Raw genomic sequence first — 20,106 nt, 5'->3', positions numbered from 1 at the left:
AAAATAAAGAATGTCATAAAAAGGTCATGATTGTGATTATCATTTGACTTAGGTACATTGGTCTCACTTTTGACACAGCCTTTTCACAAATTGTATTCTATTTTGTTCCAATTTTGGATCCTCAGAGTTTGGTCTCTTTGATGCAAAATTTGTTCATTGAGCCCTAGTTTATTCGCATATTTGTTCAAATTTCAATGTGTCCTCAACACTATAGAAATTTTTACTTCTAACTTCATTCTGAATTAGCTTGAATTCTAAATCTTTCTGTTAGGATCTTCACCACATCATTTTTTGACGTAGGACTACCTCTCACCGCACTATATCAGGTTACATTTTGTGGAAACTAAAACCAAGGCGTAACGTCGGAATGAAAGATTTCCAATGATTATTAGGTACAAATTAAGACCAAAAGACATTAAGAATGCTGTTGGGGCCGCGCACAAGTGTGCGTGGTTTATTCCAATAGAGCACAAAATTGTTTAAATTCCCTGATCGGAGACCAATTTAGACCAAAATCAAAACGATTAAAAAGCTATACTTTTTGATTTTTTTTCTGGTTTGAGCTCTGAGGTATTTTTTTTTTAGTTTTTGCCTCCAATGTTATTCAGCTAATTTGACTTAACTCTGTTACAAGTATTTTATGTTCGTTAATCGCAAATTTGAATATTTTTTCTGTGATTCGATAATCCGGAAAATTCGATTATTCGGAAAGTAATTTTTTTGATATTCCGGATAATCGAGTCCGACCTGTATTATTGGAAATCTAATTTCTGCCTTCAGTTTGAATAATTAAAATTTGCTTGAAGTTTACTTCATTCAATTAGAATCCTCACCATTGCATTTGTTTAGAATATTTAGCACAGGATAAAACATTTCTCAAACGTTTCGACCTCTTTTTTGACCATCTTCAGCGAATTCCGTTACAAAATACCAAATCATTCAGAAAAAAAAAACATTTCGATTGAAAGCATGCAGTTTGCTACATAATTTACTACGAATGGACAGATTGATATAACAAGAAAATTTTTGACGTAGAACTACGTTTTTCTTTAATCTAACACATAGGGATGTAAATAGGAAAACTATCAACGAAAAGGGGACGAAAAATGTTCCTTTTCAAATGCTTATAAATCAGTTTGTTTTCAACCGATTTCCTTCATTCTTGCAAATGATTGAAAAATTATACACGCATATACCCAAATGTGGAAAAGTGTTGATTGATTAGGCGAACTATTGTACTATTGGAAATTGTCAAGCCTTGTTGAAACGAAAATAACGTCCTCTGATTGGTCGCTTGCTGCCTCTCCCTAAAAAGGTCGATAGAATAATTAAACTAGTTGGCCGCATCGTAGCGAATTGCCGTAGTAGCATCAGCGGGTTGCGCCAGTAAACAAATCACATAACGTATCTAAGCAGCAGCGAGGTAGCACCAAACGTCTCGATATGGCAGTTAAGGGCTTCAGTATTCTTCCCGCAATAAAATTTTGCTTTATCTTGGCAACAACACATTCTGTGCTGAATCCAAGAAAACACAATCTGCCGCGGTCGTCTTATTTACTGAATGCGAAAACAGATTTTTCAGATTTTTACAGATTTTGAACAGCAAAATGTCTTTCTCAAGGCAAATAAAAAAGTAATTGAAGGTTAATATTTTTTTGGCAATAACCGAGGGGCAAAACAACTTTTATCTTATGCTTGGGAGTAAAGGTGCTGCCACACGGACGCTAATCCCCTTAGTTTCTAAGTCATAGTTGATTATAAAAAGCATTTTTTTCATCTAAACGCGGGATTGTACTGTCAAAAGCTATAACATAGAGACCCTCAACTACTCCGGCATGCCCGAATAGTTCATAACCTACTATTCAGTGATGAAAAAATGCTTTTTACAATCAACTAAGACTTAGAAACTAAGGTAATTAGCGTCCGTGTGGCGGCACCTTAACTCTAATTTACTCAATATTACTCCGAAATATCCAGATGATTCACTTCTTCGATTACCTTGAGAACAAGAGAAATATATGAGCGATCCTCTAGTTTCATGTTGTACAGATGGTTAGAATTATTCAAAATCAATTCGATATCGTTAGCATACATAGTAAAAAGGCGCATTCTCAAATGTGAGCCTTGCGGAACACCCGATGTGATTCGACTAGTAACCTAAAGAAACATTGGAAATAAAAATAAACTTTTTTTGTAAAATTGTGTGTTTTGAATAGCAATCGATATTGTAGAACATTGAAAAGTCACCAAAAAAGTTATATCGAAAAAAACTAATTTGAAGGGTTTTCTTTATAGAATATTCCACGTAAGTCCATTTGAATAGGCAGATAGAAATATGGTGTCTCCGACAAAATTGTTGTGCCACAATTTTACCGAACAAAGTGGTTTTTTATATGCAACCTAACTTTTAGGTATAATAACAAAAATGTAACTTCTATAAAATGAAAGACAATTAATGAAACAACTTTGCTAAAGACACTATGGCTCTAAAATCAACTTAGGAAACAGTGTGCGGTGAGCAATTACTCTGCTGCTTTTTGACGCACTTCCGAGATTAAGGGCACCGAAATTCACAGGAATGGTTAAAAAGCTATAATCTTTCATATTTTACCACTTGAAATATATTGTTCTTAAGTTTTAATATGGAAAAAATGCAACTATTTATGCATTCAGTTTCACTTCTCCACAAATACCCAAATTCACTTCGAAATTAATTGCTTTATCCTAGAACAAATATTCTTAGAAGCTTAAGATTACAATCAATCCGATATCGTTGAAATACATAATAACAAGAAGCATTCCCAAATGTGAGCCTTGGGGAACACCCTATGTGAATTGAGTCACTTCCAGAAGCTGACAACATTATGACGTTCACACATATTTTCGAATTGTCTTTTCTCAAATTTGCCCCATATTTCGACTATAATCGCCTATTGTGGGCTACTTTTTATCTGTTTATTGCGTGTTTTTTGTCATCTGGGATTCATTTCTCTTCAAGATAGGGGCTCATTATGGTGTTACCGCACAAGCATGGGAAGGCGGGTCTCTGTATCATTATCGTCAGGATGACAAGCATTAAAAAAAGGGTAACTCATGCACCGTACATGGCAGATTAATAATAGTTAGTGTATGAATTTGCTGTGAAATATTCTTAGCAAAACGAAAAAAGTATATTTTAAAGGAAACCTTTTTTTTTCGTTTTGGGCCTGTGCAAAACTCTCAACTTTCGAATACCGGAAACTAGAAACCATTTTGAAAACATTAAATCAGTTAAGCTCCACACGTGCTCCTGATAATACAAAAAGTATCCCGGTAAATAATTACCAACCATTACTAGACAGACGCGTTATAGCGAATAAATTTCCATTTGTCATCAGATCAAGGATTCCTCCCACATTAGACAATTAATCATCACACAAATCTCACTGTGTCCCGGCAGCAGTAACGCACAAGCAAATCCTCACCCTTAATCTCACCTTCCTTGTTGTGAATTCCCAGCACACAGCGAAGTGTACCGTAGCTGTGTTTCTGCTCTACGATGCCAACGATCCAAAGCGCCACCGACAGTGCCAGGTAATAACAATTTCAACACCAGCTTTTATCCGTCTTTTTGGTTTGCTTTCACTTAAAATTACACAACATCATCAGCAACCTCTCTCTCTCTCTCTTCCCGTCGTACTCGCAACCTTCTAGCCCGGTCGTAGATAGACGAAGGTACTAGACAAGTGCCTTGCTTCGGAGCATCTCCCACGAACGACGTGACGGGATGAGCGGGGAGTGGCGCTACAAACACAAACATGTCGCCGCTTTTCCGCTTCAACCGCTTCGGTACCTTCGTCATTGACACTGGGAAAAATTATGGGCCGGTTTTGAAGCCGCCGCTCGAAATCCCATCTGTAGATGGGGTTCGGCCTCCCTCGCACCGAAAAAAAAGGACACGATGAGAAGACAGTGAACGACTGAAATTATAACCTAATTTTATTATAGGCACAGCTTTTTACGGTGCATTTTTGAACAATGAAAAAGTTGACGAAGGTGAGAAAACGGTAAACTGGGGGAGGGACATTCAACGGATGGACATGACAGGAAAGCAGCAGCAGCAGCAGCAGCGTGGAGAACCTCCGGACACAACTACAAGGAAGCGGGCACTTTTTCGCTCGTTTCGTTCGTCCTTTGCGGCCTTCGCTGTGTGCGGTAGAGCGAGTGGGATAAAGGGCAGGGGGAGGGTCGACCGGCTGGTTGGATGCTTATTTGTTCGAGCGTTTCGAGCGGAAGCAAGTAAATACAAAAGCCTGGCAGGCACTCGGGGTGAGCATGGGGACAAAAGGACCAGAAGGGAAATACACAAAACAGCTACGGGTATGGGGGGAAGCTGTCGTTTTTGCTTTGCTGGAAAATAAAAGTTGGTAAAGGTGAAAAAAGAATTCATTATGGTCACGAGAGCGGAGGTTGTTTTTGGTTTTTTTTTTTTTAGAGGGGGATGCTAGCTTTTTGTGCAGGCGAGAAAAAAATGGGACGGATGGATGAGTCTGTTTGGACCGTTAGGTGAAAATGTGACAAGAAAATAAAGAGAGGGGAGATTGTTTTCTTTTTTCCAGCGCCAGATTCACCATCACAACCTAATCCACAAGCGTCAATTTTTTGATGCGAAATAATGGAATGATCTTACACCACCGATATTGGAAGGTTTTGTTTTTCATTTCATTTATTTACTAAAGTTTGTTAAACAGCGAAGCATAAGGAAGAACCATTATTCTTTAATTTTGGCATGCTTTTAAAAGTTTTTATAGTTTTAAAAAAAACAAAATGTACTTGACGACAATAATATTCACACTTAATTTTCACGAATGTCAACTCTCACACGAGTCGGAAATTAATCGACGGCATAATCACTGAAAATTATTCAAATAAATCAAATAACCTTAGCACACCTTCTGGCGGTGGTAGGGAAGGCAGAACCAGCCAGCCGCAGAAAGCAAAACAGAACAGAACGAGAAAATTCCCAGTAGACATAATTTAACTTCAAGCTTGCAGCACAAGCCAAAAACCAGCAGCCAGCCAGCCAACGCAGCAATTTCCCACTTGCGATGACTGAATAACTTTTCGCGTTAGTCGTCCTTCTCATTTTCCTAACAGCCGACAAAAATAAAATGCTCCAACCGAGCGAATTCGAAACGATACCAAGAGCCCCCATTCCCTCGAATCCACCAGCATCCAACAAGGCACAAAGTGACTAGCAATGAGCTCGTGTCCTTCGTGTGCAATCATCAGCAGCAGCACCATCGGACACGGTCGGTCGTCGGACGGATGCGGCCCGAAAAGAGGCAGCGCACCACAAAGGAATGGAAATGATTCACTGCTCAGATTACTTATCTTTTCATTCGCACACTTTTTTGTTATCCTTCAAAACAGACTCTATGTACCGGTGTTCACTTTCGTGCTTTCTTTTCCCGAAGGTACATACCGGCTAGCTAGCAAGCTAGCTGCTCCTGCCGGAGGAACAAAGGTGGTTTTCTGACGGATGCGGCAAATTGAATTTTACCGCGTATTTTCCATTTGTCATGAATTGAATACACGCCCGAAAAAAAGAATCTGGCGAAAACCGAGCCGTATTAAACCTAATCTTCACACCGAGTCTTTATTATATGCTTCTTTTTGTTATAGTTTTACTTTCTGTGCAATTTTTAAATTTTTACTCTTTATTGTTAGACTTTATTTTGGAACATTCAAAATTGGATGCTGATTTTTAATATTGGGTTGGAATTCCAATGTTCTGTTTGTTAAAAAATATACAACAAAACCACTGGGCAGTGAAACGAACAAAGTCGAAAGCTTGCAAAGGGAAAATAATGACAAAAATGTGTCTCATTTCCAGGCTCACGCCCTACTTTTGTGCCGATTTAGTGACGGTTCGGTCGTCTTTGTTCTCGCCCACCATTTAGTAGGTACAGCAGGCATACGGGATGAAAAAAATGAATATTTCATAACACTCATCTCCGCTCGTTTTTATCCTGCCAGCTTACGGTCCGCACACCGCACTTCGGTGGCACCTTCAAAACCAGCAGCAGCCAGTGCAAACACGAATCCGCGCCTCGGTTGATACTTTGAAGCCATAAGCCCACTGATGAAGCTGGGGGGACGTCATTCTACTATTTACAGAAGAAAGCAAAAAAAAACGCAAAATAAAACAGACTAACGAAGCCAAGGTATGTGCGCTTCGTAAAACAACAACTACCGTATCCGCAGCGTGAGGTGAGTGTGAAAGAAGTATCATTCAGCTCAAAGGAAAAGAAAAAAAGAAATCCGGAAAATGAATAGAGCGCCCCTGCTATACCCTAACAAGACATTACACAGCGGCAGCATCAACAATGGCCTTGTCGAAGACCAACACCCTTTTTTCCTCCCAGCATTGAGGGAAAGTGGAGGAAACTTCTTCTCTCTCTGATGGTGCGAGGAGGTGAGAAGATCATATCCATTTTGCGGTTCTGCCACGTTGTGCACGTTTTTATGCTTGTTAAAACGGCCTAATCTCAGGAGAAACGTGCAAGAAAAGCGCGGCTTAAGGAAAAAAACCTGGGTGGTGATAGGAAATGGGTTTTTCTTTGTTAAAACCGAACATTCGGTTGAGGCGAAGAAAACTTGTTTGATTTTTCATCATTAAAAGATTGCTTTCTTAAGATTAATAATAGGGAACTGTCACATACAGGTTCTCACGATATCTCAAAACCACATTATCATCATCATAAGCCGTTCGCCAAAACACACATCATGAGTCAGCCGTCCATCTTCGCACCTTCCGTGAATGCATTTATCTTCAAACAGTTTGCGGAAAGTTAGACGGAAGGAAAATGTGTACAAACATTCCGTCCTGTTTTACTTTCTTGCTACCATTAGCAGCGCTCAAACAACTTCTTCACAGTTGATCGTTAGTCAGCCACTTTCAACTCTTCATCACTGTTGTAGCCAGCCATCATCATCGTCGTCATCAGTCATCAAACGTTCGGGTGCTTCTGGTTGTTCGGTATGCTAAGGAAATCATATCACGAAGCTTTCATCGCCTGGAATACACGTTGTCATCATCATCACAGCATCGTGGTACTTACTTTACTGTCGAAGTTCCTACGGCAGCCGTGCTGCGGTGACGGGAACACGGGATGAAGAGATTGCAGAGTGTCACGATAAACCAAGACTCTGTGTTTTATGAAAGCGAAAATGGTTCGAGTTTCGTAATCAAGTTAGGCTTCTGTCTAGCGGAGAAGCGCCTATTAGGGAATGGTGAATGATTTGATGGTGAAACTGTTTTCTAAGCGAAGCTCATGTAATGAGTATCAATTGATTCAGTTACTAACCTAGACAAATTTTCTTTTAGCACAAAAAAAACACGAAGGAATTCGCGCCAACTCGAATGAGGGACCGGCAGCACCGTCTTAGAACTCAATGGAACTTTGTGGGTGTGTACTACCCTAAGCAACTTTTTACAAATCGATAAATCTGAATATTGACAAGAGATAGAAAAAAGTGTCAAGAGATGACTTTCAGAAAAGTGCCTGAGCTTTCATAATAGATATTGAAAAATTGAATTTGAGATTCTACATTAAAAAAAAATCGGCAAATTTGAAGGTAATAAATAGCCCTTCAAAAAACAAAACTGTACTTCAAACAACAACTACTACCCGAAAGTTATGATACAAATCGTTTTAGCTGTTTTGGAGATTTCGCAACCCAGGAGAACTTATCGTAACATTTCTCAAGAAATTTTACATAAAATGTAAAATTTTCACGAAGTTGTGTTATTTTTTTATTTTGAACATAGACATTTCTCATGAGCGGGGGCCTAGTGTGGTTGGTAACGTCTCCGCCAACCACGCTCGACGCCTGGGTTCGAATCCCACCGCCTACATAGGTGTCGATGGTTGTGAGGTGGCGTGATCCACTCACAACCAACCCAACTGGTCTAGATTCAATCCTAGCCGACACCGGGAGATTTTCTGAGGCGAAAAATCTCTGGGATCACGCCTTCCATCGCATGAGGAAGTAAAGCCGTTGGCGCCGGTCCGTTAATAAACGGGTCGTGAGTTAGGGTCCTGGGTGTGGAGTTGCCTCCCTGGGCGTCGGTGATTGGCCACAACAGTGGCGGAACCAGACCGACGGAAAATAAGCGAGAATAAAAAAAAAAAAAAAATAGACATTTCTCTATCTTTGATATCCACCGTAATCACCATGCGTCTCCACTGCAAATAGGCACTGCAGTATCATGATACAAACCGCATTTCGCAGAAGGTTAAAGACTCATGCGAGCACATCGTTTGACATTATTGCATTGCAGTGGCTTTTCTAGTGGAGACGCATGGTGGTTATGGTGCACATTGAAATCCAAAAAAATTCTATCTGAGCAGAATCGCGACAAATGATCTGCAAATACGCGAAAATTTTATCGACCATTTTTGATTTGAATGAAACTTTGCACACGTATTTGGCTTAGCAAATTGAGCATTTTTCACAGATGGAGAGATTTTTTACACCGATGAGTTATATTCTAAAAGGGCGTATGCCTTTTGGCATAGGTTTTATTCGGAGCATTGTAGCCCAGAAACCGTTGGTTGTATAGAAAAACTGTCTGGGAATGAGTTGTAGGGAATTAAAAATGCATCATATAAAATATACACTGTGCAAAAAAAATTTTTTTTACCAAAAAAGTAAAAATAAACATTAAATTTCAATTTAAAAAAAAAGAGTTGAATTTTTTTTTATTTTTTTTTTTTTAAGGAACTTGGCTTTAATAAGCATTTTAGAAAAAAAGGCCAGGATGGAGAAATGAAAAATATTTTTTTTATGGTTGATTAATTTTTATAACAATTCTAATTCAAACATTTTTCAAAATATTTGTATTCTGATGATTTTGAAAGATGCAGAGAGCCATTTTGAATCAAAAAGCGTGTACCTCGAGGTAAAATAGTAGCAACGTCGTTAATAAATAGACGCTGTAAAAATTATTTTGATTATAGCCTGCCCTGCAGACTATCTGGAACTACAAAAGTTGCCTAATGCTTTCAGTGATTTTCGCAACCGTAATCCGTGTGTGTTGAAAAATGTAATGTAATTATTTCAGCAGAAATCTTCGTTCAGTTAGCTTTCCATACAGCGTGTCTGGGCAAACCCTCCAGCGCGTAAGACAAGTTAAAGATCTTGGTGTAGTTTCAGATAGCCAACTCCTAAACTTGGAGGCAAGGTATCACAGGAAAACTTCGATATAAGCAGGCCCGGATTTGAGGGGGGGCAAAGGGGGCAAATGCCCCGGGCCTCCCGATTCAAGGGGCCCCCCTAGACGTGAGGCGACCTTTTTTTTTGCTCGTCACCATCCAGAACGTTACCTGTAAATGTTTTAAGAAAAGAGGGCAACGCAAACAAATTTGCCCCGGGCCCCCCACCGTCTAAATCCGGCCCTGGATATAAGGTACCCTCGTTATAAGGTACCTTCGATATAGCGTCACTCGATATAAGGTACATTTTACCTCGATATAAGGTACATATTAATATTATATTACAAATAACTCCGAAATTGATATGGAAACTTCTATAAACAACATATTGGTTATCTTGTCCACATCTCTGTTTACGATTGATTATTCAGGGAGTGTCCAAAAATCACGTTTCATTTAGCGTAAGTTTGAAAAAACGTACACAAATTTAATTTTGCCGAAAAAACATGATATAGTGTGGATGGGAACGTGGAAGCTGATAAAAAAAATTATTTCAATGTTTGACCCCTGAACAATCTGTTTGAAATTCAAAATACAATGCTCAAAAAAAATTTTTTTTTCATAAACCGCACTTGAAGTTTAAAAGAGCATTTTTATCAAAAACGTCATGAAACCTAGGAAAAAGTTAAAAATATGCTTAAATTATGTTCGGCAGAATAATGTATTTCTCAAATATGAAAAAATGTCTAGAACATAGTAGGCCAACTTTGCTAAAGATTTCATGCAAAGATTTGATAAGTAATAATATAAATTAATTTTTTATCTCACTTTTAGGCAGATTATTCAAAAATCTATTTGCATCGAAAGTTTCTTCTTAAGATGTAAAAAAAAAATCGTCGAATACACTATAGCATTTAAATGGCATTTTTACACTCAAAAAGTTGACGATCACGTTTTTCACGTTTTAACCACTATGCAATTTGCATTTCTGGGCCACTTTTATGTATAATGAAAAGATAGTTCAAACGGTCATTTTAAAATTTAACGAGGAAAATGCAAGTTCCGAAATCCTGAAGGACGGAGAAATAATTGGATAAGATCTCAATCCGCAAGCAGATATTCATGGACCAAGATCCATGAATTGAAAAATAACAAGAAAAAAAAAAGAAGAAGTTTCGATAAAAATTTGAATGTAAAATGGTAAATAAAAACTAGTAATAATAACATAACGGCTTGAAAATTTTTCACCTTTTAATGCTCTAGAATACTTATTTTTTGAATGCGGCTAAAAGTCTCCTAAAAGCAAAAAAAAACTATGTGATTTGAATTGTACTTTAAACAAGTTGGTTCACACTTATAGTTGGATTCTATTTCCAAAATAAACTATACTTAGACAAAAGACAGCAAAATAAAGTGTTTGAAGCCCTCTTGTTGGAAATGTTTCATGATTCGATATAAGGTACAATTCGATATAAAGTACAAATCAAAATTCGAAATGTACCTTATATCGAAATTTGCCTGTAGTCGGTACGGTTGCGATTAGGTTTATGTCAATGAGGTTGCAGAACTGTTCGACTTCAGAGCAATTCCACAAAAATACCAACCAATTTAATCGACCATTTTTTGATTTAGCTGAAACTTTGCATAGACGTTTCTATAGGCAAAAGATGCCATTTTGTGCTATTGGTTTAATTTGTGGAACACGAATCATTTTTGAGAAGCAATTGAAAAATGCTATTTTGAGAAGGTATTGATGATTACAAATATTTTTTCTCCTACAAATAATATACTTTCTTTCTACAAATATTTTTTCTTTTTTTCTAGAACACTACTGCTCATTAGAATGCTTTGTCAATGAAAACACGAGCATTTTATTTCGTTGACCACATAAATTAGCTAAATTAGTATACTTTCAATGGACAATGGACTTAGCTTTCCATCACATATAAAAATGCCAATATCTCTATAGTTTTCGACATGAATCCCGCTTCACAGTAAAATTTCAGTTCTTGACTGAAGAATGTTCTCGTATGTGTTTTGAAGGGTATTACCTAAATATAAATTTTTTTACGATGTTTTTCAGCTTAAAAGAGTCGTTTTTCACAAATCACTTTTGGTCTGTGAACAGTTTTTAGAAAGTCGAAATGTTCCATAGAATAATCAGTTGCAATTTCATAAAGGGTTTTCTTTCTTTCGGTTTAACCCGCTACTCGCTCCTTTATTCTTGTTTCATACCTAACAGTGAATGACACTGGTCAACACAGTTTTTGTCAAACGGAAAAAATATCACAGCTAACTCATTTTTGTGAATTTCGATGCCCTTAGCGAGCTCAGAAGTGCGTCAAAAGGCTGCAGAGTAATTTCCCGCCGGTTTCGTCGCTGTTACGTTTGCTTACAGGAAAACTGTAGACTTCACGTACTTTCGAGCTGGCTAAGGGCACCAAAATTTACAGGAACAATTAAAAAGCTATAATCTTTCATTTATTTTTAGTCTGAACTGTGCGACTCTAGATAAAACCCCATTTTACAAACTGTCGAAGCAAGTAAATAAAATTCGCTTGAGCTCAAACTGGAAACTAGATCGAAGATTATAGCTTTTTAGGCGTTCCGGTACTGTCTGCTTACCGTGTCGGAAGTGTGTAAAATTCTCAGACCTTAATAAAATATTCCTGTAAAAGTAGAATCGAGCAACTATTTTTAAGCAACATTTTGCAACTTTGTTTTGGCAATCGCTGCAGTGTAACGATTGTCACGATTTTTTGACGTGGGTTTACGTCTTTATTTTCTATACTAGGATGCATTCTGTAAAATAGGAACGAAACTGGCATATATTACGTCAGATTTCAAACGATAATAACAGCATAACCACATGATGGATAACAATAATCAATATATTGTTGGATAGATAGAACGTGTAACAATTTTATAATACGCTAGTCAATATATTTATTTCACTGCTCAACGGTAAAAATTGATAAAAAGTTACAAGAAAATTTACGCGAACAATGAACCAATCACACGCAAGCATTTCTAGCACAGACGATGTGAATGGACACCAACCATTCCCCTTGATATTTTCTGTTTCAATATCCAAAAAAATGGACAGAGTTTCATACCGCAGCTCACTCCGCGCGAAATATGTCACTACAACATACACGCATCCACCCGAGTGCCTTCCGTGCACTCTCCGGCCAACACAAAGTATCGTCGGCAACGATAGTTTTTCTCTCGCACTGCGGCAGCACGACGGCAACTCAACGCTGTCCCGGTCTGGGCACGGCGCGTCGGTGTGAATGCGTTCATAAGAACGCATGCAATCAATCTCAAACGAGCCCGGACGACACGCGGAACAGCCACGGCCCGGTCCCGGAACGGAAGCAGTGGGAATAGCCCTTTATGTTTGCTTCCATGAACTTAGACTAATTTGAAGTCTCGAAAAGTTTTGAAAAAGCCTTTCATTTGAACAATTTCGAAACCTGCTGCCAAAGCATAATAAAAACTGATGTCTTGAAAGAAAACATGCTCGTAAAAGCAACAATACCGTACAGTATAATATTCATATTATGTGGACCAGAGCGCCGCTGGTCTCTAGTCGTCTATCATTGCAGTGGTACACGACTACTATTTCCGTGAAATCAAGGAGAAACTGCAATGCTGCTGCATTGATAGTGATTAAAAGATTATCTCATGAGTATGGTTACCTTAGAAAAAAAATAAACTACTCAACAAGAATTGAGCATTTTTGCAACGGTCATAAGATTTTTTTTGCATTTTATCTTCGATATTTATTATATTTGATCAAAAGAGTAGATTTTTGAAAATTCAAATTTATAGAAGCCTAATAGCCAGCGAATGCTTCTGAATATTTTGTCGATTCTCTAGGATTCATTCGTTCACATTTCAACATTGTTAGATGATATATTTTTGTTTTCTACTTAACAAATAATATTCTCACGGATATTGGCTGTCTTCGTAATACAGTGAATGTTTTGTTGAATTGTTGGCAAATGAAAAAAAAAATTGTCAAACAAATAACCGAAAGTAATCATTCCAAACTTTAACTTCCTTGTAATTGTTGATTGTTATGATTTTTCGCTGGAACTTGTTGATTATTCAACAAATCTTTTTATATATCCCTATGAGTGAACCTATGTAACGATTTCGAAATTATTTCCATAATAAGATTTGCTTCTCCAATAACAACGACACGCTTGTGCCTTGTTGAATAAATGTTGTTCGCACAAAAAACACTACACAATATCGTTAAGTGTAGTCGAAGTTCCTTCGATTGTTGTTCAATATATTTCTGAAAAAAAATTATTGGGAGGCTGCGTATAAAAAAATACTTAAACCACAGAACAAACGAATTGTTGTTGTCTGCAGATTCTGTAACCTTTGTAACTAAAAATCCTTCTAATTACAGTGTTTAGTCCCACGTCACCATTTCATACAACCCTAGGGCTGTATACCTTGTAGTATTTTCTTCTCTTTACCATATATATGCAAGAAGTACTGTATAGAAGCCCCCTGTCTCCGTCAGCGCTCATTGTAATTTGCAATTGAGAATCGTTATATGAGAGTGACGCTGATAATCTCCATTTTCAATTGGAAATCATTGCTTTTATTTCCAAGCCCTTCAGTTGTCAAAATCAAAGCAAGAGCTTTCGAGTAGTTTGCAGGCTCAGACTCCTAAAGTGCTCGAAAATAAAACAAATGTTTTTCAATTGAAAGCGACGAGTAAAAGTCACAATAATTGGCTTTGGTAGTCTCTAGTCAGGGTTTCTGCTGGCGGGTTCAAGTTTTTTTTCGAAAGAAGAGAATTTTGTGTACAGTACACCAAAGTTGCCTCCCAGATGGTCTCGAGGTACGATGCTGTACGACAGTTGGCTGCGAAGTATGTGTATAACAAACAGAAGGTCAAGTCCCGAATCGGAATGTAGCACCAAGGCTTTGCTTTGCTTACACCCCAAAGTTGCTAATGAACAACCGGAGTCCAGTACGCTACATGGGCAACGCAGTTATATGGGACGAAGTTCTAAATCTAATAGCTGGTTACAATCTCTGTGAACCGGGCACATCGGACGTCAAGCTGATAATTATTCACCGACCGTATCTCAACGGTACATTAACAACATCTTCAAAGAGCTAATTGAAGTGGTCGTGGTTTATAATGACGATATGTTGCTTGGAGAAGTTAAAACTGATGTTGGATGTCGTGGAGCGCTACGGGCTGAAGATCAAGTGACAGATGTGTCAGTTCCTGAAACGACGAATCGAGGAAGCTATACAACTTTGGTGAACCACTCACGGAACAGCTCAAGAGCTATTCAGGCAGAGAGACTTCACCAGCGAAAGGAATAGTTGAGAAACTATAATCTTTCATCTCTATCTGCAGTTCCAGGGCAAAACCTGCGTTTAACAGAGTTATCTAAGCTACAAACTTGAAGTTCTCTCAATCATTGTTGTTGTGTACACTAATAACAAGAAATATATCGTAAGAAGGAAAGCAATGAGAGTGAACAAACACCGATACCTATTTACTCGCATACTGACGATGATGTCAGCGCATCTTAGGCTTGGTTTATTTGGAAATCGCCAGAGGTAATTTTTTTCCAACACTGTTTGTGAGAAGTCTGTCCTGTGTTGTTGGAGCCTCAAAAAACTAGGCTGACGAAGAGAACGTGGCAGTAACATCCATAGCGAATCTGGGTTTCTCCAAGGAAGCAGTCTCAAAGCGTATCTAATAAATTTTAACAGAATTTTTTCAATTCTCATAACCCAGGTACTGCGAAAAGGGCTCCAAATGACGGTAACTGTTTCTATTCTGTAGATTCTGACAGTCGACAGATGTTTTTATTAGCCAGTAAATATTCAAGTCATCGGTATACACGAATTTGCTGTCCTTTCGACAGCGCTAGACAGACGTCGTTGAAAAATATGATTAATAGTAGTGGCCTCACATTGCTACCTTGCGGAACACCTGATCGGTTGGTAAATTATTCTGACTCTACGGAACCTAGTTTAGCAGGTAATCGGCGATTGCTCAGATACGATTCGTACCAACGAGACAAATGCGGTAACTAACTCTGTCGAAGGCGTCTCAACTCTAAGTGTGTTAGTGAATTCCATGATCCTTTCAGAGTTTTCCAAAATCAAATTCCTCAATAGTTACAAAGTTTCCAGTTTTTTATGCAACGATGTCAACCTTGCCGTGCAAACATTCTCCAATATTGTAAACTATACTATCGATCGCCATGTACCCAAACAAGTCAACAAAAAATCCAGGTTACTATCATGGCAAACTGATGAGTTGAGACGCTTGAAAACAGCTAAGAGATCTACGCTAAGAAGATATTCGAAAAGAGAACGGTCAAGCGCTGTCATGCGCAGCGGTTACGAACCGTGCAACGTAGGCTAAGGTGTGATCTCAATTTTGTTTTGGAAATACATCAAAGAGCAGAGGAATGAAACAGGGTTACCTTTGACGATACGGGATGGAGAAAATACGGCATCATGCACAAAAAAAAAATGTGGCCTCTTCGCCAAGAAATTCAGCAGAGTTTTTACCAACGAAACCTTGACTCCGTTACAAATATCGCTTGCGGCGAATAATGTCCCCTATCCAACCAGCTCTTGAATTCTCTTAATGTGGAAGAGGATACAATAATAACGTCCATCAACAAGATGAAATCATCAACCTCACCAGGACCAGATGGAATTCCGGCAATATTCCTGGAAAAATGCTGCAATGCCATTGTTACACCGCTCTGTCTGTTATTTCGCCTGTCACTCGCAACCAGTGCATTCCCTTCTCTCTGGAAGACCTCATACATGTTCCCGGTGTACAAAAAAGGAGACAAAACACAAGTCGATAACTATCGTGGTATTACGGCTTCATGTGCAGTGGCCAAGCTATTTGAACTGATCGTATTGGAATCAATTTTCGCCCACAGCAAGCTGTACATTGATCAGACCCAACATAGATTCATGCCAAAACGCAGTACTACTACAAATCTTCTGTCCTTCACAACTTATGTAACTGATACCATGTCCATGGGACATCAGACCGATGTATATATATACGGATCTCTCTACCGCATTCGACAAAATCAATCATGCCATCGTTATAGCTAAGTTGGATAGACTGGGCATTGGAGCTAATGTTCTCACCTGGTTTCAATCATACCTTAGCAATCGCCGGTTAGCAGTCAATATATCCCGTTTTATTTCTAAGGAGTTCTCTGCAACTTCCGGAGTACCCCAAGGAAGCCATCTTGGACCTTTGATTTTTTTTCTGTACTTCAACGATGTAAACTTTTCCCTTAAAGGCCCACGGTTGTCTTTCGCCGATGACCTCAAAATGTGTTTTGAAATCAAGACTATTATAGATGCTTATTTCCTTGAAAGACAATTAGTAACTTTTTCCGAGTGGTGCGAGAACAACTGAATGACACTGAACCTCGATAAATGTTCGGTTATCACGTTTACGCGAAAAAAGAACCCGCTACGTTTCAACTACCATCTCGCAGGAAGCGCTATCAATAGAGTTACATGTATCAAAGAACTGGGTGTACACCTCGACGATCAATTGACGTTTAAACAGCACATAACGTACATCGTTGCCAAGTATCTCGCTGTTTGGGATTCGTGATGAGCATCGCCAAAACGTTTAGTGACATATACTGCCTGAAATCTCTCTACTGCTCACTTGTTCGTTCAATTCTTGAATACTGCTCGGAAGTATGGAACCCTCATTATCTCAACGGTGTTGATCGAATTGAGGCAGTCCAACGTAGATTTATTCGATTCGCACTTCGACAATTGCCATGGAACAACCCACACCAGTTGCCGAGTTATGAGAGTCGTAGGCTTTTCATCGGACTTGATTCGCTACAAACGCGGCGGGACCTTTCACGTGCCATGCTAATTGCAGATATTCTCAAGTACAATATCGACTGCCCTGCACTCCTCAGCGCATTAAATATCAATGTGCGCTCTAGAGCTCTTCGCAACAGTGTCTTTTTTAGATTACCTTTTAGTCGTACAAACTACAGAGCCAACGGCGCTATCATCGGTTTGCAATGAACCTTTAACAGGCTATCTTCGATGCTCGATTTTAACCTTTCACGTGACTACAATAAAACTAATTTTTTTAAATTACTTAGGATTCATCAGTAGGACCATATTGTGTCTGTTGATATGTTACGAATAAACAATAAACGATGCAAGTCGAGCATGAAAATTTGTTACAAGTAGATAAAAACGAATATACTATAACTTTTCGGAAATGATTTTTTTTTCAAGTAAATATAACATAAATTCTGTGTAAGTAAAAATCATGAAATGTAATTTTGCTAAAACAATGTCTCCTGCGATATGCCTTATTTAGAAAATTGAAGTTGGATGTAAAATTAGAGCAAAATCAGATTCCATTCATGATTTACAGGCAATTTTCTAAAATAATCTATTTTCCTCCCTATCCAGCCGTTTACATATACTGACTAATTTTTAACTGAAAATATTTGTATCAGTAAAACCCCATTCCCATCCAAAATAGTCAAAACACATCAATTTGCTGTTCTTGTTGGAAACAAAACCCGATTTATATAACTCGCTAAGTTTGAACTAAGTGGTTCGTTTTAATCAATATTTATTCGAAAAGTTTCGTCTAAATCCATGCCCAATTCAGTTAGCATTCTGCGCTAGATGACATATTTGTTATAATTACAAGCGCTATCAACTCCACCCCTCTCCATGGGGATAATTCATTAATGTCTCGTATCAGACTTGGTAATTAATCATCCAATCAACAAACCTTCGCACCCACTATGGCGACGTTTCGTCGATTGCCACTTGGCTTAAATAAGCTTAACTCTTTGCCGCCCCCGATAGCACAAAAACATCCTCGAAACTCCTGTTGTAACGCCAAACTTCAGCAGAGTGAAAGTCGCCCCACGGAAAATCGCTTTCGTAGTACACAAACACTAATTTTCCTTCCGCTGCGATTCCAACGAAACGACCAACGAGAACTTCCTCTGATCCCGACCCTGTCCCAGTCCCCGCTCCCGTTGTGAAAACCGAATTTACTCTCGGGGGGACTACTCGGTGTGGCACGTCGTCGAAACGAGCGCAATTAAGCAAATACATTCCACGTCGACCTCGGCCGGATTCCGGCGAGCAGACATCGTTGCTTTCTTTCCCCTCCCAGTCGGTAGGGGAGAGCGGGTGGTACTCCTTTCCAAACCGGGCAGGCAGAATAGAACGCAAAAGTCACCCGCCACCCACCGGGCCGGGAACGGTGTGCACAGTGAGAACAGGACAAGGTGGTAAACTCAAACAAGTTCATGATTTTCCTACTTTTCATGCTTTCACAGCTATTACTGTTATTTTAATTTAATAATCCTCGCCCACTCCGATCCGCAAACGCTTGCGGAATCCCTGCTATGGGAGATCGTCTTCTCTCGCTTTCGCCACGATGGCTTCAGTTCTGCGACTGTTAGCCGTCCAGTTTTTGCAATTGAGTCAGTGATGCCACCATTAGCGGCTACGCAAAACATGATGATGTTATGCCAACACCAATGGAATCTGGAAGCACGGCTTACTGCCCCGGCAGCTCGGTTTCCGTGGCACGTACAATCTGATAAGGCATTGCGAAGAAATGTTCCTTTCCCTCACCCAGAGCCCCTGTCGTAGTTATATTGTGCTGTACGTGGGACGCAACGCAAGAGCCGGCTCGGGTTTGTCTTTTCGTGCTTTGACATTTATTTAATTTTATGTGATTATCTTATTTACAGCGGCAGTTACGGTGGAAAAGGGGTGGCGAATGGCGCATAGTAGTATCGTCATCATCATCATCATCACCCGGCGCTCTTTTCGGGGTCGGTTCGAACAAGCGACACGGCTTTTCGCAACCAGAAACCCGGGGGGAATGTCAAACATGTGTCGGTAGGAAGCGACAGTGTGCGGTTCCCCGTGATGTAAATTGGTAGGCAAGGGGGAAATTGGAAGATTGATCGGTCGATCCCCCTTTCCCCTCCGGTGGTTAGTACTGATTGACTTACCTGTTTGTGCATTTCTACGTTGAGGCCGTACGACATTTCGTAATACTGGAAAAAGAGGAAAAAAGGGGGGGTTAGACAAAGTTTATTTTTTGAGTCAAATTAAAATAAATAAGGGCTCATGTCAAACTACGACCTAGTAATAATGTGCTCCCAGAGTCAATCAATCATATCATATTTGTTGCTTCATACTGTATTTTCAACTCCAATCTAATTTTCAGTGTCAACCAATGCCAAAGTGCGCCCGTCCATATTAATCCCGTGGCACGTTCACAAACGTACTAACGTACGATGAAATCTGCAGCATCGCATTCGACCGACCGAATACCAATAGAACCACAGAGATGACGAGGAGTTCGATATTGTACCACACCATTTATACGTATTTATACAATATTAATTATAAATTTATAGCCATGCATACGGTAAACAGCTGGTGGCAATCAGAGCCCCACGCAAAACCACCGCAACGGCCAAAGATGTCGGTCGACTGACATTTCTCGTCGGAGGCAGTAGCCCGGCATCCGTTTTTCGCTGATGAGTCTATTTACACATGAGCAAATGAGGTTAGATCAATGCCAACGGATGGACCGAATCATTGTCGGCGGCATTCGTCGTCCAGCTCGTCACTGTGCCAGCGGGTTTGCAAATTGGATCGAGCGCGTCTGGCTCTGCTAGAGCCTGGCAGGCGCCCGAACGACTAAACTCCATCAACGCTACAAGAGTCGCAAATATGTCAAGATACTACTGACTGCATCGCAACCTACCGAGTGGGCTAACTTTTCCCGGAATGTCATCATACACGGGGACGGGACAAAGGATCACCATAGAATGCAATCAAGTTCACA

General features: G+C 39.4%; 1 protein-coding gene across 10 annotated transcripts in view; it reads right to left on the bottom strand.

Annotated features, from left to right (window-relative positions):
- LOC129727630 (protein groucho) overlaps positions 1 to 20,106 on the bottom strand; it is a 343,638-nt gene that overhangs the window by 66,808 nt on the left and 256,724 nt on the right. For all 10 annotated transcript variants that reach the window (XM_055685625.1, XM_055685632.1, XM_055685627.1 and 7 more), the window contains one exon: positions 19,262 to 19,306. In XM_055685625.1, coding sequence (XP_055541600.1) covers positions 19,262 to 19,306 — 45 coding nt within the window. The remainder of the gene's footprint in view (positions 1 to 19,261; positions 19,307 to 20,106) is intronic.

Source organism: Wyeomyia smithii, chromosome 3, assembly GCF_029784165.1.
Source record: "Wyeomyia smithii strain HCP4-BCI-WySm-NY-G18 chromosome 3, ASM2978416v1, whole genome shotgun sequence".
Classification (NCBI taxonomy): domain Eukaryota; kingdom Metazoa; phylum Arthropoda; class Insecta; order Diptera; family Culicidae; genus Wyeomyia; species Wyeomyia smithii.
This window is presented reverse-complemented; position numbering and strand designations above follow the sequence as displayed.